Source organism: Balaenoptera musculus, chromosome 3, assembly GCF_009873245.2.
Source record: "Balaenoptera musculus isolate JJ_BM4_2016_0621 chromosome 3, mBalMus1.pri.v3, whole genome shotgun sequence".
Lineage (NCBI taxonomy): Eukaryota > Metazoa > Chordata > Mammalia > Artiodactyla > Balaenopteridae > Balaenoptera > Balaenoptera musculus.
In genome coordinates, this window is record NC_045787.1 from 118,626,648 (window position 1) to 118,638,309 (window position 11,662).

The 11,662-nt window shown below is 42.0% G+C and overlaps 1 protein-coding gene across 4 annotated transcripts in view; it reads left to right on the forward strand.

Annotated features, from left to right (window-relative positions):
* Positions 1–11,662, forward strand: part of ARHGAP26 (Rho GTPase activating protein 26) — a 470,734-nt gene that overhangs the window by 266,535 nt on the left and 192,537 nt on the right. For all 4 annotated transcript variants that reach the window (XM_036847117.1, XM_036847118.1, XM_036847119.1 and 1 more), the window contains exon 13: positions 7,655–7,720. In XM_036847117.1, the coding sequence (XP_036703012.1) occupies positions 7,655–7,720 (66 nt within the window). The remainder of the gene's footprint in view (positions 1–7,654; positions 7,721–11,662) is intronic.

Below are 11,662 nucleotides of genomic sequence, written 5' to 3' on the forward strand. Positions count from 1 at the left end.
TAATATTGTAGTACTGGTAATGACCATTATTGAATATCAAGTAAGTCTCAGTTGCTGTGCATTTCATTTGACCCTTGCAACACCTAGGTGAGTTATCCCCACCACACAGGTGAGGAAGGTGAAGCTTCTCGCCTAAGATCATATCCAGCCAGAGGTGGCAGAGACAGGATTCTAAGCCAGGTCTGTCTGGCTTTAAAGCTCAGTGTTCTTTTTCCAGTACATACCGCTTCTGTCTGTGTGACTTCAGTTAATATTAAAGTTCATTCGTATTCCCTGAGTACCTAGCTGAGGAACAGAGTCTAGGGCAGTTGGCAGTGGAGTGGGATGGGACATAGGATTAGGGAGCTGATCTGGGATTAAAAACTGGCTCTGGGTAGTTGCCAAAGTAGAGAACTCACACCTTTCCTGGGCCCACTGGAAGCTTCATGAGGATGGTTTCCCAGGGGCCACAGCCAGGGAGCCCTGGCAACTCTGGGGCTTCACATGCTGAGGAGAAAGGGTGTGAGCCCCTCTGAGTGTGTGAGCCAATTGGAAATCTCTTCTCCAGATGGAATTTTGTGTTCAGTTCAATGTGGGTGTTTTTCTTCATGGCTTTTAATGATGCTGAAATTGATTAAATTCAGAATGAGCGAGGCAGGTCGAGCTTTAAAGAGCAAATCACGTAGGGAAATTGAGTAAATTTCTGTGGTGAGAACATGCCCCGGGAACTGTCCATAAAATGTTGGGCTGCTCTCAGCAACTCCAGACAACCTCCTGTATCCATCCATGTTAAAAGTGCAGCAGTGACTTCCTTTACGTCTCAGTTCTCTTGTTTTTATTTCCAGCAAATTCCATTACTCCCATAAAACACACTTGAAAGGTGGTTTTTTGATCAAAGGAAAGTTGAATAAATTTCCTAGGGAAAGTTTTTCAGACTAGGAAAATCTTGTCGAACACCAGCTTTAGCAAAGTGGTATTTCCATCTAATTCATGCTGAGCCTAATTCAGGTAGGTCAGCTCCTCTCCTTTTGAGAAGGAGAGGTCTGAGGTCTGTTAGAATTCCTGGGATGCACATATGGGGTAACTTTGGGCATATCCCAAAGCATCGTTTTTTCAGACTATATGTCCATCATTCAACCTATGATATAGAAAGGTCCCTTCTATTCAGAATTGGTGATTTGGCCACTTGTTGCCTATTTTCTGGGTGTTGTGAATACTAAGGATTTGGAGATAGGCAACAGCAGGTCAGTAATTTTTAGCAGAGGGGCTCCTGGACCTGAAGAGTGGGTAGCACAAAATTCTAGGGGGGAATGCTCTTGTCTTCTAGAGCTTTCTTGATGCTCAGGCCTGTCTGACTGTTTAGATGGCTCAGTTAGTATGACGTGAAAGAAGTAGCCAGCCTAGTTTCATACCACATGCAGCACAGTGATAGTGATGCCTCAGTGGGCAAGCAGAAGATTTCTAAAAGTGTCCAGGAAACCTAAACTTGATTTTAGCTCTTCTATTCCATGTCTTGGCTTGCACAGCTTTCGTTTTTCCCTTCTCTCGGACTGATTCTTGGGGCTGTACTGCTTGGTGGTAATACCTCTTTGTACTGATACAGGAAGGAAGGAAGTGGTTAGATTAAGCCATTCATTTCTTTATTTAACCTCTATATCCTCACAAAAGATGGAATAGCTGAGGACCAGAAGCTTACTTAACTCATCTACTTTCATAGGGTTTACATCAGTTGAAGTTTGAAAGGTAATTTTGACTCTAAGACACTGCCCCTCAGCAACTCTTCCTACCATTCAGTCACCAATTTACCTATCCTTGCATCCAAAATGAAAAATTACACCAAATGAAAAGTTACAGGCTTCCACTTCATTTCTAGCACTATAGGGGACAGTGAAAGACAGAGATATAGTAGTGAATAAAATAAATAAGTAAAGTTATACATGGACCATTGCCTTTATGAATGCATATCTAGTTTGGTAGACAGACATTTTTTGCAGGATCATACCATTTATTCATTCATTCATTCATTCATGCCATACCACGCAGCTTGTGGGATCTTAGTTCCCCAACCAGGGATTGAACCTGAGCCCTTGGCAGTGAAAGCACGGAGTTCTAACCACTGGACTGCCAGGGAATTCCCAGGATTATACTAATAAAGGTAAACCTGTAATTGTGCTGCATACTCTGAAGGAGAGGTTGATGGCATTATATTCAAGTGCGTGATGGAGGCTTTAATCTAGGTGGAGGGGTCAGAGAAGCTTTTATGAGGAGATGATGCTTGATGGGGGAGACCTGAGAATTCTGAGTTATTTGGGCCAAGGGGCTCCCAGGTGAAATCCACAGCTTGTGCAAAGGCTGAGGAGAAATCGTGGTCAGTTGGATACTTGGAGAGGAAGCCTGTGTGGTTGGGATGCTGAGACACGGGGGAGGGACTGAGATGAGGCTGGGGCCAGACCATGCAGGGCTGTGTGGGCCATGTTAAGGGCTTGGGTTATTGTCCCAAGAGCCGTGGGGTGTCACTGGGTGTTTAAGCAGAGAGGTGATGTGGTCTGGTTTTGTCAAGGTCATGGGGACTGCAGGGTGGAGGGCAGCTTGGAGGGAGCCAGAGGAGGTGTGAAGAGACCAGTTAGGAGGGCCTTGCAACCATCCTGGTAGCAGATGACCAGGACCTGGTCCAGGACCAGGGTGGGTGTGGTGAAGGCAGAGAGAACTAGATAAAATTGAGACTCAGTAGGAGGTAAAATTGAGGTGATAATTTGGATATGGGGGGTAAGAAAGAAGGGGAGTGCTGAGGGTTAGACTCATGATTTTACTGGGGTTCTCACCCTCTACCATCACCTACATACCTCTTTTGTTTTTTTTTGTTTGTTGGTTTTGTTTTTTTTTTAAAGGCCAGGCAGTGTCAGATGAGGTAGTGTGAGGTACTAGAAGCTACAGAACAGGGCATTGAAGGTTATACTAAAATCCTGTCTGTACCTGGCCCGCCAGCCTCCTTCTTTTAAACAATTTGACTGAACCTTACAGTATGTTGTTGTTTTAAGCCCATTGCAGTAAAACAGTCAGTTCCTGAATTTAACCTGCCTCCTTCCTCAGAGTTCATACCCTGGGCATGATAAGCATAAGCCCCAATGGTCTGCCAGGCCTCCTCCTCCCACTTCAGCCCTAATATTCTCCAGGTTGGCTGAGAGTCAAACCACCTGTCTCATGTCCTCCTGTTCTCCAGAGAGCTTTGAGAAAATAGGTTTGTGTGACCCTGGCCCTTTCCTTTCTCTAAAAGCAGACAAATAATGCTTCAAAAGTTGACATGACAGTTAAGAGGATGACCCTTTTCTAACTTGGTGGGTCAGCCTGAGTGTTTGGTGCGAGCTCTGTGAACATTCATTATACGACAACTGTTTGGCCTGCCGTGTGCGTAAACCTGGGCAGAGGTGAGCTCGGAGGTGAGGCAGGAAGGTAAGCTGGTCCAAGCCTTAACTGCCAGACGGTGGGTGTCAGGCCTGGGAGCCACCGGCCCTGCAACAATTCATCACCAGTCAAATTAAGGGAATAATGCAAACCTAGTAGATATTTAATGAGAGATTATTTCTGGAGATTATAAGGATACAGCAATTGCAAATAAATCCCTGACCTTTTCTGAGCCTGGGCTCAGTAAAAGAGCTGAATCACCTGCTTGAAGGGATTAAGGACAGCCGCTTCCATCTGGCGAGCTGCTCAGACTTCTTCTGTCATTAGAAAACTCTGCTCGGTGGTGATGGTGTTCTAAACCTTTTAGTGGAAACTGGATTTTCCAAGTAGGAGATCTCAATTAACTTAGATTATGTACCTGCTGGACAGAGATCAGGACTAATGATCTGGTTATGGATGCACTGTAGTCCCTATCACATCAGTGGTACTCGGTACATGTTAAATAAGAAAGCAGTTGTTCATCATTAGTAACCTAATCATAACATCAGCAGGAAACTCAGGTTGATGAGAGTAGCAGTCAAACCTGTGTACGTGCGTGTGCGTGCGTGCGTGCGTGTGTGTGTGTGTGGTGGTGGGGGTACCAGAGACAGAGAGATACAGGGAAGTGCCAGTGCAGGGGGCAGTGTAATAATTTATACCAGTTCCAGTTCAGAGATTTGGAATAATGATAGGTAAACTGTATTTCATGAGTTCCTTATTGGGAACTGTTGTTTGCTATGAATTCCATTTCTCAACACAATTTTGTTTATAAAACTGCAATAATTATCAGTATGCAAGTTGAACACATTAGAGGCTAATAGAGAGTTACCTTGCGCTCTTAGCATTTGACTTTGCAGTATGTGAATTTGTTATATGTATTTGGATTTAGACATCTAATATATACTAATAAATACTGTTACATGTGTAATGTGGAAGGCCTTTATGTGTAGCATCTGTGTAAGATTTATTTCAAGAAAAGGCGTTTGCTGGTGTAAAACAAAATGGAGAGCTTCTAATGTTGGGAAAACCAAAGAAGGAACATTTATTCAGAGATTTGGTGGGGGGGGGACGAGGGGTTGCTTTGCCATTTTCCAAAATAAATAATTGTAGTTAATGTAGGTTAGTGGAATTTAGTTTTTTTCTGGATATACTTGGGAGGTTCCATTGTGTTCTCTTCCATTAGCTGTTACTTACCTAGAAAAGAATCCAGCTTCCCACAGTTCCATGAGAAAAGGTCAAGGACTGATTTGTCTCTACAGGGTTATATCTAGCTTTGTTCATATTTCTTCTGCTAGTTGGGCTGGTGGCTTTATGAGCACATATCTTCTGGCCACTGGGGTCATCACTGTCAGCTGCCAGGTTATTTCCAATTTTTCAAAACTTTTATCCATGTTCACAGGGTAAGGAAGCAAAATACTCTTTGTCCCGAACAGAAGTTCATCAATGCCTACAACAAGACCATGTTCACAAACCTACTCTTAAAATTTCCAAATTTGGGATCTGTCTCAGCAGCTCCCCAGAGCACTGTCCACAACTGCAGTTCTTAATCTCCCAAACTTCTTTGACTATCATTCCTATGCAAGGATCCTCTTAAGCACATCTCAAAAGAAGAACCAAAAGGCTTCAACTGACTATTGAATCACATTATGGACATTTGGGAAACCTCCTTAAGTATAGAAAGTAATTTCCCCTCTAACAAATACTTGCCAGTAGGCTCTGTTCTGACTATTGTATAAAGGAATGAAAATTCTCCCCTACACGTGAAAAGGTGCCCAACATCATTAGTCATTAGGGAAATGCAAGTCAAAACCACAATGAGATACCATTTCACATGCACCAGAATGGCAATAATAAAAAAGACAATAACAAATGTTGGCAAGGATGTGGAGAAATTAGAACCTTCATATGTCGCTGGCAGGAATGTAAAATGGTCCAGTGCTTTAGAAAGTGGTTTGGCATTTCCTCAAAAAGTTAAGCATAGAGTTACCATATAACCTAGCACTTCCACTCCTGGGTACATACTGAAGAGAAATGAAAATATACATCCACACAAAGATTTGTACGCAGGTGTTCCTAGTAGCATTATTCATAATAGGCAAAAAGCAGAAACCAACAGCTGATGAATGGGTAAATGGAATGGGGTATATCCAGACAATGGAATATTATTTAGTCATAAAAAGGAATGAAGTGTATTAATGCTACAACATAGAGGAATCTGGAAAACATTATACTAAGTGAAAGAAACTAGATACAAAAGACAGTGTATCATATGGTTGCATTTATATGAAATGTCCAGAATAGGCGAGTCTATAGAGACAGAAGGTAGGTTTGTGGTTTCTAGGAGCTGAGGGAGTGGGGGAAATAGGGAGTTACTGCTAATATGTATGAGGTTTTTCATGGGGGATGATGAAAATGTTATGTAGAGAGTGGTGATCTATATATTTGTAAATATACTAGAAATTAATGAATTGTAAGCTTTAAATGAGTGAACCTTACAATATGTGAATTATATCTCAATAAGGTCGTTATTTTAAAAAAAATCTTGCCTAGATTCCAACAGATATTTAGACTGTGTATTACAGTTTGTTACAAAATTTGGGAAAAGTCTGTGGTATGAGTTGAGTTTCATTTGGAAGAATGATCTCGATCTGAGTCAGAAAGCTTGATACAACACAATTTGCAGACTAAACACTTGGTTCATACTAGAAGAAGCAAGGGATTGAGTTAGTAGGCTCCTTATAGCTTTAAGGGAATAAGAACAATGGTTTGTGTAGCAGGTGGTCTCCAGGAAGAAGAACATTGTTTTCCTCCTTTTCTGGTACTTTACTTACTATCCTAGAGGCCAAGTATATTTATTAATAAGTACCACCAAGTGATAAGTACACATGTAAGAGCAAGAGCTGGATTCTCTTTGGGAAGAGAAGTTTGGGGAAATTAGAATTCCTTTTTAATTTGATTTGGGGAATTTTCAGTTATTTTTTTAAAGAATTTTTTTCTTCATTGGACCTACATTCACCCATATATATTAAGAATTGGAAAGATTCCATTTGGGTTAGATCCAAGCTGAGTTCAAGTTCAGCTCAGTTCTCATATTTTACAAGTTTATTTCTTGCCCTGGGATGATGACAAATGTTTATAAATACTCACCTTCCTCCTTTCTGCCATTCCATTTTCCACTCGGAACACTGGTTTGTAGAATGTCTTGTCCTGATGTCCTAAGGAGGTCAAAGATGAACCCATTCTTAAAGATTACCACCCACATCTAATCATTGGGTAACCAAAGCATGGGGATGAATTTTGGTGTGTTTCCAGCCCTGTTGCCAGGTTGGCAGTTGGTTCTATGCTGTGGAAAAAGTTGCTGCTATTTGTCATTTATTTTCTTAGTGACATTAGGGGGTTTTGGAGCAGATGGAGAACGCTGTCACCACCTGCTGATTTACCACACAGAGGATGGCTCTTCTGCCTTATTGCTTTTTCCTTAGATAGCTTCTTTGTCCTTGGCTGTTTTAATTTTCTTCCTGGTCACTTTTCCTTTTTTCTAGTCATCTGAGCAGAATTTTATTCCTCTCTTTAACTCAGAGTCACTCTTTTTTTTTAATGTTTACTTTTATTTTATTTTTCAGTCACTTTTAAGGCAGTTAAGGTTGTACAGGCTCTGGAGCGAGTCTCCCACATATTAACTCTGCAACTTTGGTCAAGATATTTAGCTTTGCCAAATCTCAGTTTCTTCATGTGTAATTTGGGACTCATGATAGTACCAACCTAGAGGACTTGCTAGGATTAAACAAGGTGAGCTCTGTGGAGCACTTACCTGACATTTATTGAACATTTACTTTATGCTTTTTGAAGGAGACCAACAAGCAGTTAGTCCTACAGCTCCTGATAATAACAAAACAAGTTAAAGTTTGCTTAGTTACTCCTTCAGTCAAGTGCTCATCACTCTGTGCTGCATTTTCGTCAGCTGTAAATAGAGGATAACCTTGCAGAGAGTTACCATGAAAATTAAATGAGATAGTATGTGCAGAATGGTACTTAGCACTGTACCTGGCATATGGTAAGCTCTCCATGAATGCCAGCAATCTTACATTTTGAATCATTCCTGTACTTTCAGTGGAAAAAATGAAAAGGCTACATGGCCGCACCATGGGACTGAGCCATTCTGGGTTCGTCAAGCACTGTTCCGGGGTTGGTGTGCACGGCTAGCAACTTGACTGCCCCTTTCTTCCTCTTTCAGCTGCACAGTTGGACAGCATTGGCTTCAACATCATCAGGAAATGCATCCACGCTGTGGAAACCAGAGGTAAAGTAGTTCAACAGATGGCATTGTTCTCAGTGAAGGTTACGCATCTGGTGAGGTGGCAGACCTGCTACCTGCTGTTTCCCAATTTCAAGTGACTCATTAACTCTCCAAATGCCGTTGGTGGTGTGTTTCCACAAGTCCTGTTGCTCTGAAGCGCAGGGGCTCTCAACTGATTTAGTCGTCAGCCTCTTCGGCTGGTCAGAAGATTGTTTTAAATGCATGCATATCAAATACATCGGATTATAAGGAATCCAGTTACTGAAATTCAGTTAAAATACTAAAACCGTGGTTGTGATATAATAATATATGTGTTTCTTTGTTAACACTTTCAGTTACAGCAGTGGGTCTGATAACTAGCATAATTCAGAAATAGTGATAGTTCAGGGTGTCTGTAACAACTGTAACGTGTTCAGAAAATATCTGTGGTTTCTGACCAAGTTGCAGGTACCGCTAATGCTGTGATTTGTTGCTTATATTGCAGTGGAAGGAAATGTTTAATTTCACTTATAGGTTAGTGGAAATAAAGGTGTGGTTGTTTTCCTATGGAAGTTGATAGACACCCTGAATTCTCTAGTGGGCCTCTTGGGGTCTGTAGACCCCAGGCTAGGAACCCTGCCCTGGGCACTATCTGGGTAGGGAGAAGGGGTCAGGCCCCTGTTTTCCTGCCGTGGTGCTGCAGTCAGGCCCTGCCTGTCAAACATTGACCTTTCCTGGGTCCATAGGAACAGCGCTTTGAGGTCAGGGAAGCTGGTTCATCCCCGTGATCTCCATCCCCTCCGCAAAGATCGCCGCAGAGGGGATTCCTCAGTTCTGGCAGTTTCGAGCTTTGAATGCACTGTCTGTTGTACGCAGAGAAAAGCTGATCACTATCTTTCCACTGGATTTGATTTGAACCATTGTCAAAGATGGGAATCTTATTTATTCTACAGCCTCTCAACCCTCCAGCCCTTTTTATTTGTTTGAGGAAGTTCTGTCTTTTAAAACAGAAATATGCCAGTTCAGAAATATAAGCATGTTTATAAAGGCTATGAAGCACTGAGTAGAGGGGAAGAAAAAAAAAATACCCTTATAAGTTCTATTCCTAGGTATCTAGTCAAAAAGTATTCTTTCCAAGGTAATTATTTTAATGTGTGCTAACATTCTTTTAGATGTTTCCTTATTTCTGCTATACCTTCTTTCAATGAAGAGTTAAGGTAGCTTGCAAAGATATGTAAAATATAGGCAGAGAATGTAAAGTAGTAGGCGAGATTTCTGGGAACTGATCTTGAGGAAATAAGGTCATGGGCCGACTTGAGCCACAAAGATGTTTATACAATGGTGTTAAGGTAAAAAAATCAGAAACTGGCCAAATGTCTTAAAAATTGGTTAAATCGACAGTGTGCTACATGCATGCAGTGAAACACTGAATCACTAAAAATGCAGTGGAAATACATTTATTGGAATCCAAGATTTTCATTATTATATATTAAGTGAAAAATGCAAGTTATGAACCAGCCTGCCCACTCTGAACTGGTTCTGGGGATAGTGGGGAGGGGAGAGATCATACCTGCACAGGTTGTCAGTGGGTGTCTCTGCTGTTTTTCACTATCTTCCATGGATCTGTCTATTTTCCATAACTGCAGTTTCTACTTTTTTTTAAAGTGTGTATTACTAAGGTAATTTTTCAACAGCCATTTGATTTTTGCTCATCATTTTAAAAGAAAAGAACGAGAAATCAGAGGTGCAGGGTTAACAAAGGTAAAGGCATAAAAATGGAGCCAAAAATGAGTTCAAAACAGAAGTCCCCTCCCCTCTACAATGAAGTTCACGTACGTGCCAGGGGTGGGCCGACCACTTTGCCTCTCAGTTTTCAGCCGCCAAAACCAAGAGGGCCACCTAATCATTTAAAATCCTTCACAGAATCTGTGTGATAAATGCAAACCCATAGCTCAGGAGGATGACTTTTTCTGATATAAAACCAGAAAATACGTGCAATAAGCAGTAGAGGAAGAAGAGGGTCACCAGTTGGTCTGGTCTCTTAGCCTCTGCCTCCTCGTCCCCTCCCCCTCTAAAGTGAGGATGAACATGATGTATTGTAACAGCTAGAGAAGTTTTCATTTAGCACAAAGAGGAATCAAGGACGCTGTGTGTTAAATGCCATTTTTGCATAAATGCTTGGAAGGAAGTGGGTTGTCTCCCTACTGCAGTACGTGTATGTACACACATATTGGTGGTGACCAGAGGTGAACAGACTTCCCGTACTCTCTGAGGTCTGTTAATCATCCAGCAGGAGCTGGGAGTGTGTCAAGCTCCAGGAAAGCACAAGGACAAAAGAAGTAGAGATGTTTCAGAAAGGTTAAGCCCTTCAAGCCACCACATGACTGAATAATGGTTCTGCTACTCAGTAACTTGGGGCCCATCCCTTAGGAGACCCGGGGTCTCCTAGCCGGTGAAGCAGGCAGGATGATGTACAGGCTTTTTTTTTTAATTTTTTTTAGCTGCATTGGGTCTTCGTTGCAGCACGCAGGCTTCTCTCTAGTTGCAGTGCGTGGGCTTCTCGCTAGCTGTGCCGCGTGGGCTTCTCTCTAGTTGTGGCATGTGGGTTCTCTCTCTAGTTGTGGTGCCCAGTCTCCAGGGTGCATGGGCTCTGTAGTTTGCGGCACGTGGACTCTCTTGTTGAGGTGCATGAGCTCAGTAGTTGTGGCGCGAGGGCTTTGTTGCCCCGCCACATGCGGGATCTTAGTTCCCCTACTAGGGATCGAACCCACGTCCCCTGCATTGGAAGGCAGATTCTTTACCACTGGACCACCAGGGAAGTCCTCATGTACATGCTTTTACAATCCATTTGAGCTGTAAAATCCTCTCATTCCAGACTACTTCCTTTTGTTTATCAGTTCCACTTTTGTAGAGGTCTTGTTGAAGACACTGCAGAATCAGCCTTTTCCCAAGTTTTTTCCAGGAAATTTTGTTTTGGCCCAAAACTGATGAATGTTTTATTCATTCTGTCCTGTATTGTAGACTGATCTAGGTGCTGGGGATATAATGGTAAAGAAGACAGAATCACTGTACTTAAAGTTTACATGGTAGTTGTGGGGGAAGACAAACAAGAAACCAAATAAGAAAGATGATTTCAGATACTGTTAACTACTATAAAGAAAACTGGGTAAGGCAGTGGCCAATAGTGTTGGTCATTGGGATGCTTTCTATTGAAGAGGTTGCATGTAAGCTGAGACCTAAATGATGAAAAGATCTGGGAGAAGAGTGTTACAGGTAGAGGGAATCTTGTGCAGAGGCTGAGGTTTGGAGGCATGAGCTTTGTATATTGGAGTAACAGGAAGGCCATCGGTGCTGGAGCAGCATGAAGGTGGTTGATAAAGCAGTCAGAGGTGAGCCTGTGCTCAACCATGTAGGGCCTTACAGGCCATGGTAAGTTTTGATTGTGATCCAGATGCAATGGGAAGCCATTGGAAGGTTTTTAAGAAAAGAGATGGTTTGAACTGATTGACACTTTGAGAAGCTCATTTTGGGTACTGGGTGGAGAATGGACATCAGGGGAATAAGGGGCAGCAAGAGACCAGTTAGTTGAGTGGTGTCAGATATGATGGGCTTAGGACCAGCAGGAGGAAAGTCATTTCACATCACTTGGTCTGAATGTAAATGATACAGTGATGATCTAATCCTTGCAGTTAAATGAACAAAGTACTGAGGCGGGTTAGTTTTGGTTCTTTGTTTGGGTGTTTGAAGGTAAACCCCTTTTAGTCTATTTGAATGTTTTCTTGGGTTCAAGAAAGGTGATCCTCTTTTTTCTTTATGAAGAATATTTGCACCACAAATGAATGGATTTTCTAATTTCTCAGTTTTGGCTAATAGTGTCCAAAATTAAAAATGCCCCAACACCTCAATATTTGCCTTCTCTATGTGAAAGTAATTTGTAAAGTGTTCATCCTTTTCTGTAGTACGAAT